The sequence below is a fragment of the Excalfactoria chinensis genome, chromosome 4, assembly GCF_039878825.1.
Source record: "Excalfactoria chinensis isolate bCotChi1 chromosome 4, bCotChi1.hap2, whole genome shotgun sequence".
NCBI classification, from domain to species: Eukaryota; Metazoa; Chordata; class Aves; order Galliformes; family Phasianidae; genus Excalfactoria; species Excalfactoria chinensis.
Genome location: NC_092828.1, coordinates 27,022,432 through 27,040,578, shown reverse-complemented (window position 1 = coordinate 27,040,578; position 18,147 = coordinate 27,022,432). Strand labels below are relative to the sequence as shown.

The 18,147-nt window shown below is 38.8% G+C and overlaps 1 protein-coding gene across 1 annotated transcript in view; it reads left to right on the top strand.

The window, feature by feature from the left end:
• Positions 1 to 341: 341 nt before the first annotated feature.
• The window catches only part of MTMR7 (myotubularin related protein 7), a 40,965-nt gene continuing 23,159 nt past the window's right edge, over positions 342 to 18,147 (top strand). The window contains exons 1-4 of the mRNA XM_072336171.1: positions 342 to 511; positions 14,157 to 14,279; positions 15,037 to 15,199; positions 16,944 to 17,101. Coding sequence (XP_072192272.1) covers positions 488 to 511; positions 14,157 to 14,279; positions 15,037 to 15,199; positions 16,944 to 17,101 — 468 coding nt within the window. The 5' untranslated portion in view covers positions 342 to 487. The remainder of the gene's footprint in view (positions 512 to 14,156; positions 14,280 to 15,036; positions 15,200 to 16,943; positions 17,102 to 18,147) is intronic.

Genomic DNA, 18,147 nt, shown 5'->3' with positions numbered 1-18,147 from the left:
TAGTGGGAGGCCACCTCAGGCAGAGCTCCCCGCGCTGTTCTGGTCCTTATCACGGGAAGCATCAAGATGGGCAATTCCAGACACTGAGCTGCCAAAAGCCGCCCTGCGCCGTGCCCCGGCAGGATGCGGCCGGGCTGGGCCGTGCCGAGCATCCCAGGCGCCGGGCAGCATGGCGGCTGCGGGAGGTGGAGCCAGCCGCTGACCTGCCGGCACGGGAAGAGCCGCATCCTCCGCTCCGAACAAACCTTCCTTTTTCTTTTTTTTTTCTTTTCTTTTTTTCTTTCTTTCTTTTATTTTTTTTTCCTTTCTATTTTTTTTTTTTTTTTTCAATTCTATGGGGGGGAGAAATTAATGTATTATATATAAATAAATATATACATATATAAAGATATATATATATAGAGAGAGAGAGAGGCCGGCACGAGCCCAGGTGCGCATGGCTGCTCGCCTGACGTGAGGAACCGGGCCGGCCACCACCACCGCCGCCATGGAGCACATCCGGATGCCCAAGGTGGGTCCGGGCGGGAGCAGCCGCGCGGCGGGCAGGGCTGCGGCTGTAGGGCCGTTCTGTAGGGCCGTTCTGTGCTGCAGCCCGCCCGGCTGCCCCGGGGTGGGGGTGCTGCGGGCTGGGCTGGGGGTTCGAATTGCTTTAATGAATTGCAGACCTCCACCGTGCTTTGTAGGTAATCGGAATGAAGGTGTGCTTTCCTATATCCCAGTGTCAGGGCTGGTAATGGATTTGTTTAGTTTTTTTGTAGACTGATGCTGTAGTCCTTCTGTTAGTCCTTTTATTTATTTATTTGTTTGTTTCCTGCAGGCAAAGCCTGTGTTTGTTAACAGAATTTCCATCTTGCTCTATAAAATGAGATGCAATTTTGTCACACGTATAAAAATAACAGCTAAAAATGAACTCCCACAATATACTAATTTGAGGTGGACCTGAGATGTATTTTTTATTATTATTGTTGTTGTTGTTATTTCCTTCCCCTCCCCCCACAAAGCTGTTAAAATGTGTTTGATTTGTGCCTATTTGTTTTTTTTGTCTGTTTGTTTGGCAGTCTCTAGCATGATGATACTAATTTCAGAAGAGACTCCTTACTTGATTTTTGGGTCTTTAGGTGCTGAAATGAATTTATTAGGAGCCCATGTATTTATCGCATCTGTTCCTTCTTGTTTCAAGATTTATCATTGGCCTTTTATTATTATTATTATTATTATTATGTTTTTTTTGAAGGAAGAAAGTCAGAACACTAAGAATCATCAGACTATTATGTCAGGACACTAATAATGTGTGATTCTTAGGTAGGAAGTGGTCAGTGGAAGTTGCCTGAACAGGTGATTCCAGCCACGAGCCAAATGTGGAAAGAATGAACGTGAAAAACAATGAAAGCAGAATAATAAGGCCAAAATAAATAAGTAAATCTAAGAATAAATTTTCATGGTTGCTTTTAATGAATGACCCAAGACTGTTATGGACAAGGGAAGCTTTTCTGTTAGTTTTTCTGCAAACATGTGCCTTAAAATGTTGCAGAAATAGCCTTTGCATATGCATAGTATCAAGACAGCTGTGAGAACTGCACTGCTGTTTCAAAACTTGCTCTGGAAATCATACTCAGTGGGAGCTGATTCTGCAGTCTTTATTCCAGGCATCTCCTTATATTTCTAACTATGCTGTCTCTGGAATAAGGCAGTTTAAATAGCAGGATGTAAAGGTGCCTTTAAACCATTTAATCTCTGGCATCCCACTTCCTAACTCCATTTGATTTTGTCCAGTGAAAAAGCTTGATAAGCAACTGCCTTACTTTGCAGGGGTATTTATTTCAGAATAATGTGACTGTCCAGGATTCCCAGCCATTTTGAAAATTAAGATTAATTGCATGCTTAGAAAATTAGTGAACTTACTAATAGAAAACTGAAACAGAGTTCTTGTCCCAAGTAAAAGCTTTTCTTTCAAAAGGCAACAAAAAACGTGATGTCAATTGTTGCCAAAATAATTAGCAATTGTTTTTTATTTTGGTTCAAATAAAACAGTAGTGGATGATAGTTTGCATATATTAAAATACATCTGATATAGCATAGCTGTCATTTAAGTAAAAGAAATGAACAGAAGCACAGAGGAGTTCCATGTCATCTGGACCAATAGTTCCTTTAGGTCACTGCTCTGTGTCTTCCAGTGGTGGAAGGAGATCCTGGCTATGTTCTTCAATCCTGCAGCATCCTTGTTTGTTGTGGTCAAGTCCATCCCTCCCTTGCTGGATCTGTGTCCCTTTATGGACCTCTTGTGCATGTGTTTGCCAAAGCCCTTTCTGGACATGCTAACATCCTCTTTTTGTGTGGGATCAAGTTGTAGAAGATCACAGCTGTGGAAGTTTCACTCAGTGCTCCTTGCTTCTCGCTTTGGTGATTTGGAGAATAATGGTTCATTTTCACCTTTCCCAAGCCTTCATCATAAATCTTGATCATAGCTCACATGTTTCTGATAATTTCAGAGAAGTGTCAACAATAACCCCTAGATCTCTTCCGTGCATGGGAACTATAATTTCTGAGTCCATCAAGATTGTGTTGACATGGTGTAGGGTTGTTTTTGTTTTTTGCTTTTTTTTTTTCATAGCTAAAATATATGTATTTGTTCACATCTCCTTTGCCTGCACATGGCTATTCTGGAGTTCTTGTGCTGCAAATATGGCATTTGTTTGTCTAAGAAAGCTTTTACTGCTTACTCTTCTCTCCAGGGCACTGATAAAGTTGAGTGAAACCAGTCTCAGAAGTTATAGGACTTCATTGCTGACTTGCCTCCATCCTGAAAGACATGCCATTAAGCCCTACTCTGCTTCTTATCTTTTAAGCAGCTTTCAGTCTGTAAATGGGCCTTTCCTCCAGTAGCATGGTAACTTAGTTTCTCTAAAAATCTTTGATTGTCAGAAGGTTTTTCTGAACTGTAGGTATATCTTGTCCTCTGGCTCAGCCTTACTGTGTGCTTTGTGGCAGCATCACAGGGCTCCAGCAGGATTCTTTCTTGTCAAGATGTGTGTATTCACCTGCTCTGCAGTTCTGTTCTTCCAGTGTGCTACTAACACAGTTTTGCTAATGGTACATTGCTTAGTCCTTCACCAAAAGGCACAGTACCTTAAATTCTAGTTTTGAACAGTTTAACTGTCATCTCTCCTTAGTGAGCAAAAATAGCAAGTTGATGGCAGAAATAGAAACCATGTGACAAAACTACTTTTCTTCATTACTTTTCAAATGGTATTCCTTAGCCCTTCTGGACGGTATATAGCTGAGTCTCCAGCACAGCCTGTTATGTGCTAAATGCCATTGTTCTGCCATTTCTGTTTTGCTCAGAGATGAATATGATTTAGCAGAGGGTTGTTCCATTAAGGTACTATGGTTAGGCTGTGGTTGGACTTGATCTTTGAGGTCTTTTCCAACCTGGGAAATTCTATGGTTCTAGGATTCTGCCATGATGTTTATAGGTGGAAAGGAGAGTGCGTGTACAAATACACAGAGGCAGCAGTGATGTAAATGTCACAATATAAATGTCATCCTATTTATGAAGGCTGTAATCTGAGTGTATTTAAAAGCTGCTAACTGTTGCACATGGCTAAATAAAGTTATGTATAATTCCAATAGTCTTTTAAAAATGAGCAAAGCCATTGTCAGCCATTGGTATGGGTTGAGCAACAAGATTGATCTAGGATAACTGCCAAAACCCAAACCTTGTTGAACTGCTTTTAACAGTGATTAAAAAAAAACAACACAACAAAACAATACTTCCACAGTGACAATAAACATATCTTGTTAACATTTGTAGAGATACGTTTAACCATGACAGTTAGACAGATAAGGGCTCTTAAGATATGTTTATTTCATAGGAGGACTTTGGGCACCGTTGCTGATCACTTTATCTTATTTACCTCTGTTCAGTATCGTTTGTCTTCATGTATTGGCAGCAGGATTATTGAGTGGGCTTCTTAAAATAAAGAATACATCGTATATCGTGTATACATCATATAAATACATCGTATTTATCCCTGGTGTAGCAGCTGTCTTCAGTGGAATTAACTCATAAATACATTTGGTTGAGTATCTCTTGTTAACACAATACTTGGGCTGATTGGAGTTGCTCATGTGCTTTTGTTTTTGTGAGGTTACAGTGAGGTATTTCTTTTCAGTGACTCCTTTCTCTGGAAAACTGTAAGATATATTGCTGTTTCTCATGATGATGTGGAATCCTACCAAGTATTTTACTTTCCCAAACTAATTTCTAGCACTGTGAAAATGAGTGTTATTTCCTTTTGTTTTAGCAGATTTAAAGAAAGTGTAGATACTTTGGCATTAATACTTTCTTCATTTTCTATTAAAATAATCAAGTTCATCTGGTCGCTACTCTTACTACTGCTTCCTTGTTTCCGTGTCTGATCCATATATCTCACAGTGATATACTAATATACGTTCTCCTAAAGAAACAGAACATTACTTTTGGTTCTCTTTATCCATTTGTCCATTCTTAATCTTTAATCATCCTATTGGAAGTTCCATGTGTAGGTTAAAACATGTCACATATTTATTATCTGAAAACTCCATGCCTGTGTAGTAGTAAGAGCCTGTAGGACAGCTGACCATTTAAATAATAACTAATTAAGTGTTGACTGGTTACATCTAACTGAGTGAATCCAGGAGCATACCGACCCTTGTGAAGTGAGTGACTTACTCAAGTGAGCAAAGGAGCTGTTGTGTTAGATCAGGATAATAGTGCTTCTGATCTAATACTAAAACATATGATTCAGAATACTAAGTGAAAAACGGATTAGAACAGAGTGAAGAGAAGAATGATCCATATGGGAAAATGCTGCCAAATTTATGAGCTGATGCAAGAACACTGCTGGAGCAAGTGATCCAAAGGTTGTTTAAGGCAATGAAGGTATTCCTCTGGTTTTAAGAGGCTCAGGATTCAGCTCTTTGGCTTTTGTGCTTGCAGTTCTGTGCATGCGCTACAGATCAAGAAATCTTTTCAGTGATGAAAATACAAAAAAGTTACATGGATCAACTACAGCTTTTATGATTCTCGCTGAAATAGAATAGAAACCACATTAAATAGTAAAATTCATTGACAACTCTGGTTTCCATTTTTCTCATTCTTCGACTATGCAAAAAGATATTTCATTATATATTTTGTTTAGCGAGTAAAACATTTTTTCTTTCCCTGTATGGGTAAAAAACATCTTTATAGTTGTAGTATTTGGTCTTTTGCATGTTATATTTTTTCCACTCTTGAGAATTACTCTAAACACGTGGATAGCTGAGGTCAACCAGGGTGAAGAAAGCTCAAATATTCCACTTGGCCTCAAATCATACCAGCTGTGCTCCTTTTTTCTCATTAAGCTCAGGCTTTTGGCTTGCACAAGCTCTTCCTTTAGCTTTTGCGTGCCTGCAGTGCTGAAGTCAGTCAGTGCTGTGTCGCTAGTTCCCAAGATTTAATTTCTCCTTGTGTGTGTAACATTGCAAGGTGAGAGGGGAAAGCAGCTGCAGCCCCCGGACTAGGAGCCTGAGGGAAGAAGTCATGGCTAGACAAGAAGAAGCCTTTCTAGGGCTTAGTGTTACCCTAAACCAGCCCCAACCCTTGGCACTGGAGCAAGCTTTTCAGCAGTACTGTTACAAAATAGCGGCTGTTGAGCTGGCATATGCAGAGCCTGCAGGACCATGTTGGAAGTTTGATCTGTCTTGCAGATCCTGTGCATTTGCTGTAATGCTCTAGTGTTCCCATGGCCCTGCCTGATGTGTACTGTGAGCTTCCAAACTTCAGTTCTCTCTTTCCTTACTTTCCAGAGCAAAACAAACCCACAATCAAAGCTTCTTTTGGTGGTAGACACCATTCATAACCTTGGCAACTCACTCATGTTCAGATTGAAGTCACTGCATCATTGCACTTGCTATACCCTTGGACTACCAAAAATGCCTCCATGCTTTTGTATTCCCATATGTCAATGTATTTGATCAGTTTTTGTCTGACACTTAGACTGTTGTTGCAAAGCAATAAATTTTATCTGATTGAACAAGAAAGAAACTACCGAGGATGTGGCCTGAGGTAGAAGATTCCCTGCTTATCTTTAATTAGTAACATCTTCCTCACTGTCAGGGTTTGCACAGCTTTCTTCCTTCTTGATGGGTAGGAAACAGAAGAATAAACAACAGATTACTCTACTCCTGCCCATCACCAAGAGGAATTTTGTTCTTAGATGCCAGATAAGTTTCCCACCTGTATTCTCCTTCCAGATGTGCAGTTGAAATTGCAGTAGATAACTCAACAATTGCAGGCTTAGCCCTTACATGGGCAGGAAACCCACAGACAGAAAGCATCTGTGCTGGAAGTAAACTCCATGACAGTTTTACTTGTCATGCTGCTTTTCTGTCTTTCCCCAACTCAAGTCTATGCCCCCCATAAAAACAGATCCTGCAATTATCTGTAAGAGCTTTCCCACATGAAGCATGAAAAAGGAGCAGTAATTATGCAGTTTTATGATGTTGTCCCGTGTTTGGAGATTCCTGAATAAATTGAAGTAAGAACGAAGGTACCATGTTCAAGAAGCTTTTAAAAACAGGCGATGCAGACAGAGCTTTTCCAAGAAGTAATCTGTTCTACAGATGAAAACAAATTAGGGTACGTGGGTCATTGTAGAGAGAATGTTTTGGCACACCAATTGTTCTGATTGATTTCAGGACTGTATCTTTGTTGTTCTTCCTTAGGTGGGAGTCCCATTGAAAATGGTGGAAGTTGTGCCTGAATAAAGCTTTGACCCATGCTTTTTTCTAATTATACTTCTTTTTCTCGAATGACCTCTTGGCAAGCCATTTGTCATGTTTATTCTCTGCATAAAAAATGCCTTCAATCTGTTTTTAATTTGAGTTCCCTTTAACTTCTACTCTTTTTTTTTCTCCTTTTTTTTCCTGTCATCTGTGTTGCACAGAAAAAGGAAGAGGGTTGGCCTCCATGTGAGGGGTTGTAGTTGTAGAAGTAAATCTCTTGGCAGTCGTTTCTTTAAGTCCGGACAACCACAGTCATTAGGCAAAAGTGAATGATGGAAGCAGCAGCTCCAAATAATTTGTTTCTGCTTAGTTGCCACTCCTCAGACTGGTTTGGTTAGTGCTTGTGTTTTTCTCCTTGAGCTCTCCTAGCTTTACAGACTGTTCTTGCTTCCTCCCCCACCCCCATTCTTTACTTGTCATTCCCCCATACTGATCTTTCCTGCCAAGTGTTCGCTTTAGGCAAAGCCCACGTGAGTAGTGAGCATATTTTTTCCTGATGTGTTTCAGAACATACATAATTTTACATGTTCTCTAATAAAGTCTGCCTCAGTTTAGATTACGATATGGAACATGTTTTGGAGAAAAAGTTGGAGCTTGATTAGTACAGTGTCATTCTCTAATAATGAATTAGTTTATTTTTAACTATTATTAATACCCGTTTCTCGCTGTGCTGTTACTTATTTGATAGAAAAATTCAGCAGCATTGCAATTTGTGTTCCTCTCTTGTGAAAATGAACATATTCCTGTTCCCTGTAGACCATTTAAAATGTTGTTTGGCTTGGCTTGCTTTTCCTGATGAGAAGAATAGAGAAGACAGCTCATTATCTGAATCGTTTGATAAGCTGAATGCAATCTAAGATTGAAGGTGATGTTATTTTACTTTTTTTCTTCCCTTCTTTTGTTTTTTTTTTTACTCCTTTCTGGATACTACTTTTCCAGAAAGTCTGAGTAACTGGAAATGAGGCAGAGAAACACCACAGATGGAGCTCGGATGAAATCCATGTATGTCGGTTGGGGGTTTGTAAGCATTTAGAATGGGCAACTATGAGCTTAGGGACCTGTGCTGCTGCTGAAGGCCCTTTGTGTTGCTTGCATACAGTAAATCAGAAAGCTGGGTTTGAATCCAGGTAGACTTAAGCAGTTCAGTCACCTGTTGGAAGTGATGTTAGATATGATGGAGTGATTCATGAGGCAAGATACTAATAAACGTGCTTTATTTTTCTCATACTGCCATCACAGATTGGCATATATTGCAGGTGAATTATACAAGATTTGTAAATCATGCTAATTTTTATCAAGCCAAGTTTTGAGGATTTCATTGTAGTTACTGTGCTTATTGAAGCCATTGGGAATAAATGCTAGCTAAAAATTCAGCCAGCTGCACTGTCTAACAGACAACCCTTTTCCAAACCTGGTAGGAGCACTAATTAGGAACTGCACTTGTAAGCAGTGAAGAAAGACTGAGAAGCTCTTGTTAGAATGCGGAAAACATCTGATATTTTGGGTGCTGAAATGTGTCATAAAATTTCTGTTCATAGAAATAAATAAATAAATTCTCAAATAAACAGAAGTTACCAAGAGGTGTATTTAACAACAGGAAGAAAAAGAAATCAAATCATAGACAACTGGTCCAAATGTGTCTGTGTTTCTGTACAAATATTAAGTCTGGAAAAACTTGCGGAAACCAGTGTTTCACAGGTTATATGTGAGAATGGTGATGTAATAAGTACACTAGAAAACTGATTAAAAGGAAAAAAATTAACATGACAGGATGCTGTTCTCAGTGGCAAGTTGCATGGGAAAGGCAAGGAACTTTGCTGTCACATCACCTGTGATGGCCTGGACAAAATCAGACAGGGCATAGAGGCAGGAGATACTGTAGCAATAGAAAACATTGCCAAATTGGTGTTGGATAACTGCTGGGGATATGATTATAGATAAAATTGTAGGTGTTGTAAATGATTGCTTTTACAGAGGCTATTTGCTTGTATTGGAAAAAGAATAAAATAAAGTAATTCTGTGTAATTCTAAATAAATTTGGGACCTGATCTTAAGCAGTGACAGAAAGACCTGGTTCAAAGTACAGCTGGAACATCTGTGTGACAGCAATGAATATACTTTGCTGAGTATTCCTGAAAGAACAAAAGAAGTGGGAGAATATCCCATGGAAATGTTAAAACATGGAAATATTTAACTTCAAAGAGGAAAGTACATAAAAATGTGAAAACTTTCTAAAAGGAATGAGAGCCAAAAGTTAAAATGTTTATGGGAGTCATGAAGATTGTTTAAATATGGGATCTCACTGCAAGCCAACTTCCAGGAAAAGGCTTTAAATAATGAAAAAAAGATTTGCATAGCTAACCAGCAGGGGAAGGGAGTAAAAGGATGTCTCTTATCTGAATAACTTCTTAGAGGCAAAAGGGCTTCTTTCAGATTGGAGTTGTGCCTAAATGAAGAAAATAGAACATAAATTAAATATCCAAACAAAATAATGCAAGCCAAAAGAGATTTTGAAGAACAACTCAGCATAAATCTAGTAGTAAAGCCTTTTCCAAGCTGCCTTTGAATAGGCAAAATTTTGACAGAATGTCAGTCGGGCCAGTAAGTGATCAAAGTAGGAAAGGTGTTTAGGGCCATATCTGTTCTAACAAGAACATGTCACAAGATTTGTCACCAATAAACACACTATTAGAAGACATTTCATAAGAAACTGTAAACAATGAATGGTGAAAAATTACCATGGTCAAGTAGAAAACTGTCGAGCCAGTGACACGGCATCCCAGTCAAGAAAAAAAACAGACACTTAATCCAAGAAAACTGGACACAGTTGCTCTTCCATTCTAAATATTTAGATTCATGGGGATATATGATTAAAAAGAGAAACACAGAATCTTTTAAATTTCCTTGGACTAGGATGAACCCATGTGAAAGAATGCAGATCTTCATCAAAGTCTCTTGGAGAAGTTTAATCATCATGGATGAAGCCATAAGGACCTCCCAGTGATAACTGGTTAAAAAATAAGAAACAAACAATAAAGCCCATTTTTACAGTGAGGGATGTTCCTCTCTAGAAACCCAAGAAAATACATAAGAGCCTGCAGTGTTTTACTGACAGCTGTTTTGAAAGATACAGACAGGAGAGGAGATGCCAGGGGAGGCAAATACCACTGACAGAAGTTAGATTACACAGCATAGGAAAAATGAAAGTTTGCTGTAGGGCCATACAGCAATGTCTGATGATGCTGATAACAAAATTAGTTTTTGATATGTGTAAGTTAACAGCAACGTGTAGAGGGGAGTATTGATGGCCTGGAGGGCTTCCTTCAAGAGAGCTCAAAATTACTTGGAGTTATGATTGATAGTTTTTAAAATAATAATAAAAATCCTCATTTACCTTCTCAGCAGTAACAGTGTTTGTTGCTGGTCACAAAATGCTATGCAATTAAATTCATGCAATTGAAATGCAATTAGGGCTATCAGAATCTATGACCTTTTGTCGTGGTTTGAAGTGTTAATCACACAACACCCTTCTCTCCCTTCAGGAGGAGAGTTGGGAAGGAAGAGGAAGAAACCTGATTGAGACAGGAGAAAACTGATTTACTAAAAGCTATGTGAGATAATACAGGATAATTAAGAATAATGAATCAAACAGACCATAGATAAAGCAGAGGAGAGAGTCAGTATAAGTCTTCAATAGCAGGCCCTTACTGGCTGACCTCCCAGAAAAGGTGAGGGAACTTCCCCCTCATCTGGATTCGGAAAATCAGTTATGGAACTCTGATTGATGAGAAGGGAGAAGATGATATAATTTGGAGGCCTGAAAATGCAGCCCCGAGCCTCTGCCCTGCTTTGAGAGTGTCTGCTTTTCTTGTGTCACAACCTAAAGTATCTCAGTTTGTAGGGTGGTATCTGGGATGACCCTGTGCAAGACCAGATCGTGTAGAGCAGTACCCTTCTTGGCTGGACTGCCTGGCAGGGACATGATTTTGTCCAGTTGAATCTCATTTTAACTGTTATTGGAGGGTTCCTCTTAGACTTGGGGCACTGCCCCAAATCTTTGGTTTTATGATCCATGCTCTTTTATATCTTCTTTTTGTCTTATTACTGAATGTTTTGGGTTAATGCTGTGTTCCTTCTTTTCTTCCTTATCCCAGTACATGACCTCTGAAGTAGATGGTCCTGGGAAAAGACTTTATTCATGCTTTCTATCTGTTTTATTTTTGTTTAAAGCAGATTATAGCTGGCCTTGAGGGAAACTTGGTTTTGCTAATTGTTTGATTTTTAAGCATTTTGCTACCAAACTCTGTTTTTTTTTCATTTGTTTGTTTTAGGAACCACTCTGTTCCAATTTTTAAAATAACGCAATGTGTTTAGATGATACATTGCAAATGTTCAGTTCTTAGGTGATGGCATCTTTCTGCTCACTGTGTGATCTTTGGTGGAATTACTTAAGAACAGAGAGAAAAATTGTCATGAAGCGCTACATCCCATTTCTGAGTCTTGTGGGAAGCTTCTGTGAATGTAATCTGGAGTCTTTGTTGGTTAAAATGAAAATGACTTTGCAGATCTTTGTTTTTTGTTGCACCCCACTCTGGTTTTTAAAGAAATTGATGCAAAGTTGCTTTTATTTCAATCCAGGAGTGGTGAAGTCTTTAACCTTCTTTTGCCCTCTTCCATTTTCTTGGAGCAGCACTCACAGCTTTTGTATGTCAAACACAGTAATAGAACCCTTCTGATTTTAATGGAGTTGTATCTTTTCAGCAGTTATCAGCTCCAGCTCCTGAAAATAACTGGCTATACAAGAAACTTGCAAGTCTTGAGTGGAGATTCAGAGAGAAGATTAGCAGTGTATAGAAGCTCTCTTGCAGCAGTGGGCAGGCTGCACAGCTGTGCTGTTGCTGCTTGAGTGAAAATCATATGCTCCTGTGTGATTTCAGCACTGTAAAACTATTTTGGTAATTTACTACACATTGTATGATCCTGATGTTCAGAATTCTTTGGTTTAACGTATTTGAACTAGGGCATGTTTGGTTTTTTTAGGAAAAGCAGTTAATTTTGGTTTTAAAATGGTTGCAGTAGGAAACCCACTGAGGCTGTTAACAAATTACTGATTGTTTCGGGCAGATCTTAATCCATTTATTGTCTACCTTGTTATTCTGTTTGTACTTCTAGCTTATCAGTCAGAAACTCTAGGTAGTGTCAGATCAAGTACCTAAAAAACGTGTATACCACATATTGATAGTGTAAAAGTACCTGTTTTCAGGAGTGCTGCAAAGAGAGAACATCCATTTTTTTTGTCCAAGGAGGCAAAGCTGTGGGCGTTAAGTCTTTGATTCCTGTTGGAAAGTGATTGAAGACAAACATTTCCATATGTGTCTGCTGCTGTCAGCCCTAGTAGGCCCACAGGGACAAACTCTGGAACATTTTATAAACTATCACTGGAGACTTGTCTGCAAGCCTGAGTGAGGCTCATTGAAGAAATACACTCAACCGCTTCCACCTCCTACTTTTCCCATTTCTTTTTCAATTTATTATTATTATTTTTTTTTAATTTAGCTTTTTTCCTATCTCTGATGATTATGGAAAGGCTTGAGTGGATGGCAATTCCTACCATGCTATTACAGAGAGCTGTGGTTAGTTTTACAAAGCGAGAAGTTCTTTGAACTGTTTTACTAACATCTGTTTGGATACAGAGGTACCACAAGAGGGAGAAAAAAGAACGTTAAGATAGATCTGGAGTTAAATCACTTAATATAATCAAATTTTCTCATACATAAATACTTTTCTGATCATCATTTCATATGGTCCTGGGAAGATCTTATGGGAAAAGCATCTTTTCTTGCTCTCACACACACACAATTTCTGATTCAGATGGTTTTAGCTATGCTTTCTCATATTATGTGTGAGATGGTATGTTTATTTTTATTTTTATTTTTTTTAATAGCGAGGCAGTCTTCCAACATTATTTGGTTCAAGCTTGACTGCTAATTTTGATATACTCCTGTGTTTGATTTATTTTTGACCATTCTGTATTCTCTTATAAACCAGCAATGGCTTGAGCATTCGCTGGAATTTCTGTGAGGGGGAGTTAGCCAGATCACTCCTATAGCAACAAAAACAAGAACCTACCTATGACTCTCAGTTTCAGTTTACTTCCCTTGTGTCACTTTCCCAGAATTTCAGTTTATTCCCTAACCTTCTGTGTAGCAAATGTATAGTACAGTCTAAAATCCAGGATGCACATCTATGCCCTTGTACCTGCAACCCTCCAGCTGATATTAGTGGGAAGGATCAAGAAGGATGGGTTCAAGGGGTGGGTATTCACCTGAACAAGCTTTGCCATTTTTTAAGAATAGATGTAAAAGTAATTTTCTCAGAAAAGCCTTGTAGGCATGACTCCAGTGCTAAAAATATAACTAGTACACATAGCACTAAAGGATTTATAATAGAATCATAGAATCCTAGAATGGCCTGGGTTGAAACGGACCACAATGATCATCGAGTTTCAACCCCCCTGCTATGTGCAGGGCCGTCAGCCATCAGACCAGGCTGCCCAGAGCTACTAACAGCTTGGCCTTGAATGCATCCAGGGATGGGGCATACACAGTTTCTCTGGGCAACCTGTTCCAGTGTGTCACCACCCTCTGCATGAAAAACTTCCTCCTAATATCTAACCTAAACCTTCCCTGTCTCAGTTTCAAACCATTCCCCCTTGTTCTATCACTATCCACCCTCATAAACAGGCATTCCCCCTCCTGTTTATAAGCTCCCTTCAAGTATTGGAAGACCACAGTGAGGTATCCCCTTCTCCAAGCTAAACAAGCCCAGTTCCCTCAACCTTCCCTCATAGGAGAGGTGCTCCAGCCCTCTCATCATCTTAGTGGTCCTCACTAAGTGGATTCAGTGGTTCTTCTAATACTACTTTATCTTGTGGCATGCTTCTCTATTAATTTCACTGTAAGAATAGCTTGGCAGTGAAGCAGGTCACCCAGACAGGTTGGACAGGCTCCGTCCTTGGAGATTTTCAAGACCCAGCTGGGTGAAGCCCTGGACATCCTGATCTAACCTCAGTGACATGCTAGGGCCAGGAAATTAGATTCAAGACCTCCTGAGTTCCAACCTGAACCGTCCTGTTCTGTCCTAAGTTCTATTGCTTGTAAAAGTAGATCAATCCCACATATATGTGTGTGCTGTTTAGGTGGTAGACGTCTATCTTAGCATGACAGCACAGTGTTTGTAATGGACAAAATATGAATGTTGATATGTCACTATGTTATACTATGCCATAGCCTATATATATATTTTTAATTATTATTATTATTTTCTTTTTCATCTGTCCTCTCTTTATTTAGGTGGAAAATGTGCGGTTACTTGATCGCTTATCTTCAAGAAAAGCTACAGTGGGAACCCTGTACTTAACTGCTACTCATGTCATATTTGTGGAAAATGGTTCTGAAACTCGTAAAGAAACCTGGGTATGAGTTTTATTTTTTTGGTTAACCATAGGGACATGGCAAATTACTGATGGTAATTTGAAAATAACTTGCAAAGTAGATTAAATGCAGTAAATGAGTTTATACAGATGCTTCTATCATTGGATAGTGTGTGAAATTCCATTGAAAACCTTTGCAGTTTAATAATTTGTTTAAAAAAATTTCTGTGGGTTCTGAATATTGCAACACAGGGTACTGCAAGGGTATTCACTGTGTGAATACTGGCTGTGATTCTCCAAGGAACCACTGATGTCAAGTTCAGCTGTTTAGAGAGTGAATTACTGTCTGGGCTCCATCAGCTCTTGTCTCTCTCCCTGTGTTTCCATAATGTCAGTTATCAGGACCAACATTTTAGCCAAGAGACTTCAGTTAGCTTTATATAACTAATTCTGGTTCATCTTTCCACTGTACAGGTAGACAAAAGAGCTCTTTTTCTGATGACTGTTAGCATACATTTAAGAAAAGCCCATACAGTCAAACAGAAGGCTTTGGACAGCATGACTAGGCTAATGCCTGAGAAGCTGAAACATTTCAGAAGTGCTTCTTTTTCTATCGGTCATGTACCTGGCACTTTTGGAGCCTGATGCTGGAGATAGGAACAAAATTGCAAGAAGATGTGTGTGAAGATTTTCTGAAACAGCAGTGGAAGCTTCTGTGTCCTGGCAGATCTTTACAACCAACTGTTTTTCTTCTTGAAGAACTGAATCACTTGACACAACCATTTTCACTTCCCTTGCAGGTTCTCCACAGCCAGATTTCCTCCATTGAGAAGCAGGCCACAACTGCCACAGGTTGCCCACTGCTGATCCGCTGCAAGAACTTCCAGGTTATCCAGCTGGTCATCCCTCAGGAGCGAGATTGCCACGATGTCTACATCTCTCTAATACGTCTGGCACGGCCAGGTAAGGGCAAGAAACATGGCACAAAAGTGAATCATCCTGTTAAAGAGGGAGAATGTCGTAGGTGAAATGTAGTTGTGTATTTTTCTTCTTTTCAGTTTAAGAGAAAAGACTTCATTAGAGATGCATTATGATGAAGGAGAGGTCTCTGAGCACAGAGGCATTGTAAAATAATCACTTCTGGAACAATGAAGAATACATGCTATAATAAATGGCTTATTCCACAATGTTTGACACAAACCTTTTGTTTAAAATGATAGTCACTGACTACAAAATATATCATAATGCTATTTTATTAGTAGCTGCTGCCTTGTGTAAGTGTGAATTTAGGGAAAAAAGTGTCTCTAAATCTAGTGAAATTCCATATTCCTACTGTGACTGAAATCTTATTATATCTTTAGTGGCCACATCAAGATCTGAATTCTCCCTTTCTCTGCTGTGCACAAGCTTGTTAAAATTGATGAAATGCATTGCAGCAAGTAGTTGATCTATCCTACCGGACTGCCTGTGTTTTGGCCTACTATTACCTAGATTTTGATTATGTTCTGTTTGAATTTCTTATATCTGATCAGGATCCTTTTGAAACCTTTCCTCCTTTCAGTGAAATCCAACATTTGATCCTCAGTGTCATAGTTGGAACCACCTGGCAAGGCTTGCCTGTTTTAAGCGATAGCTGCAGAAGCATTTGCCACAGTTGGTATGAAACTGAAAGAACTGGCTTTAATTTTTGTCTTTCTGGGAGAGCACCAGTTTTATCTACTGTGTAGAGTGGGGAAAAAAATGCAGTCAGCCAGCACTGCCACTGCACTTATAAAATGACATCTATAATTAGAGTAGTAGTAGTAGTAGTAATAGTAGGAGTAGTAGTAACGTGCAGCTGATGTAATTTGTTATGCTAGACAAGATTAAATAATCAGAGAAACTCAGAAACAGTGAGGCAAATTGTCCCAGTTTTAAGGAACTTAAAGCAATACAGTGAAACACACCCTTGTAACATAACAGTGTCTTCAGCAGCAATGAGAACTTTCCTTTCAAGCTCTATGCTTAATTATTGGTATCAGTGACAGGTGGCATGTAATGGCAATGGTGTCCAGCTGCCACTTGCCACCACAATTAAGTCACTCATTAGTATAAATACAAATACCCTGAAAATGAAGTTAAGAACTTCAATACAAGCAAATTTTACCATATAGTTCTGGACTGAGGGTGACAGGTGGCATAGCTGCTTAAATGGCTTTATGGTCGTGATGAAATGATTGATGTAACACATGCTATTTTTGTGCTTATTACAACAGCTGTATCTCAAATGCCTTTGCTAATAAGCGAAGAGCAGAATTTTGCAGTCCATAAAATTAAAATTTTATTGAATCTATTGGAAACTTTTCTATCTATCTCAGCACAAAGATTTTTGAGTTTGTTATTTTGTTCGATTGTGCTGCAGAGGTAGATAAGGTGTCCAGTAACTCAATATTTTGAGTAGCTGTATGAATACAGCACATATGTTTACATTTATTCAAGTAACAAGAGCAAAAGATGCACAGTACTTGCAAAGTATGCTTGACAATATCTGCAAGATAGGATGTGAGATTTCAAGATGCAATTTATGCCAGTTTGAAGAGAAACCACATTAGGAACAGTGCCAGATTTTGGTTTTTAATGTGTCTTATTGATCAGAAATCTGAGGTATCTTACTGTTTTATTGTTTTTTTTTGTTTGTTTGTTTGTTTTGTTTGTTTGTTTGTTCCAGTGAAATATGAAGAGCTGTATTGCTTCTCATTCAATCCAAAATTAGATAAGGAAGAACGAGAGAAAGGCTGGAAGCTTGTGGACCTCAAAGAAGAGTATAACCGGATGGGTATTCCAAACAGCTACTGGCAGATTAGTGATGTAAACAGAGACTATGGAGTGAGTTGTGATTTTTTTTTTAATGTTGTGGAACCCTTAGAGTGGATCAGCAGTCTGGCTATGTGCTTCTTAGTGCTCTACACTTGTGTGCTCAGTGCTGTACACTTGTGTAGTAAGGTGCACCTTTTCCCATTTTTCACATTAAAATGCACACAAATAGCAGGTAAAAGGATGTGTCTTCATTTAATATAGGTGAAACTTGTCCACAGTAAGTTTGAAATGTTAGTATTTGGCTATTAGTATTATATGATTAGTATTTCAGACCTAAAGTTAAGTTTCTAAATGAACATTTTCCTGATATGTAGAGTTAAGTAAGATTACTGCACAGACATTAGAAGAAAGAAAAAACCGAAACACCTTGAAATAGTGAATTTAAGCACCCTCACAGTCCTTTGAAGCCTCTATGGTTAACAGTTAAGTGTTTTCTGTGGTCATCTGACAGACTTTATCTCTTCTTAGTTCAGTCTGTCCTACCTAGTTCAGCATTGTACAGTTGAAGTCCACAGAACGTTAATTAATTGTGAAAAATAATAACCAAATATGTTTTGAAAGAAGTTGCCCCATGTGATCCACTTACTCTGTTGTTTTTAGTGTATTTATATTAAGGATGGACTGTGAAGCTCTCAAGAAGGTTGAGCACACTGTCAGGATTTCCTTTTTTTAATATAAACAGATATAGATAAAGTGTAGGAGAAGTAACATCACGAATAGAAACTGATTCACCACAGCAGCATCTTTAACCATAAGCCTTTTCTTTTGCATCTCCCACCCGTTCCTGCAAGTTTTTCTTTTTTCTTTTTCTCTCTTTTTTTTTTTTTGTCTGATCATTGGGTTTCTTACAGGAGGTAGGGATTGGCTGGGTTGCTTGCCTTTGAAGTATCTTCATTTCATAGAGATGAATACCTTCTCTCAAAATCCCTGTTTGTTTGGTTGTTTTATGTTATGTGCTCTATATTCACTGGAAATTTTGAGTCTGTAGTCTCCTCTCATGTTTGAGAACTTCACCCATTTCCTTTCTTGTATCCAATTTCTGCTCCGGAGGAAGC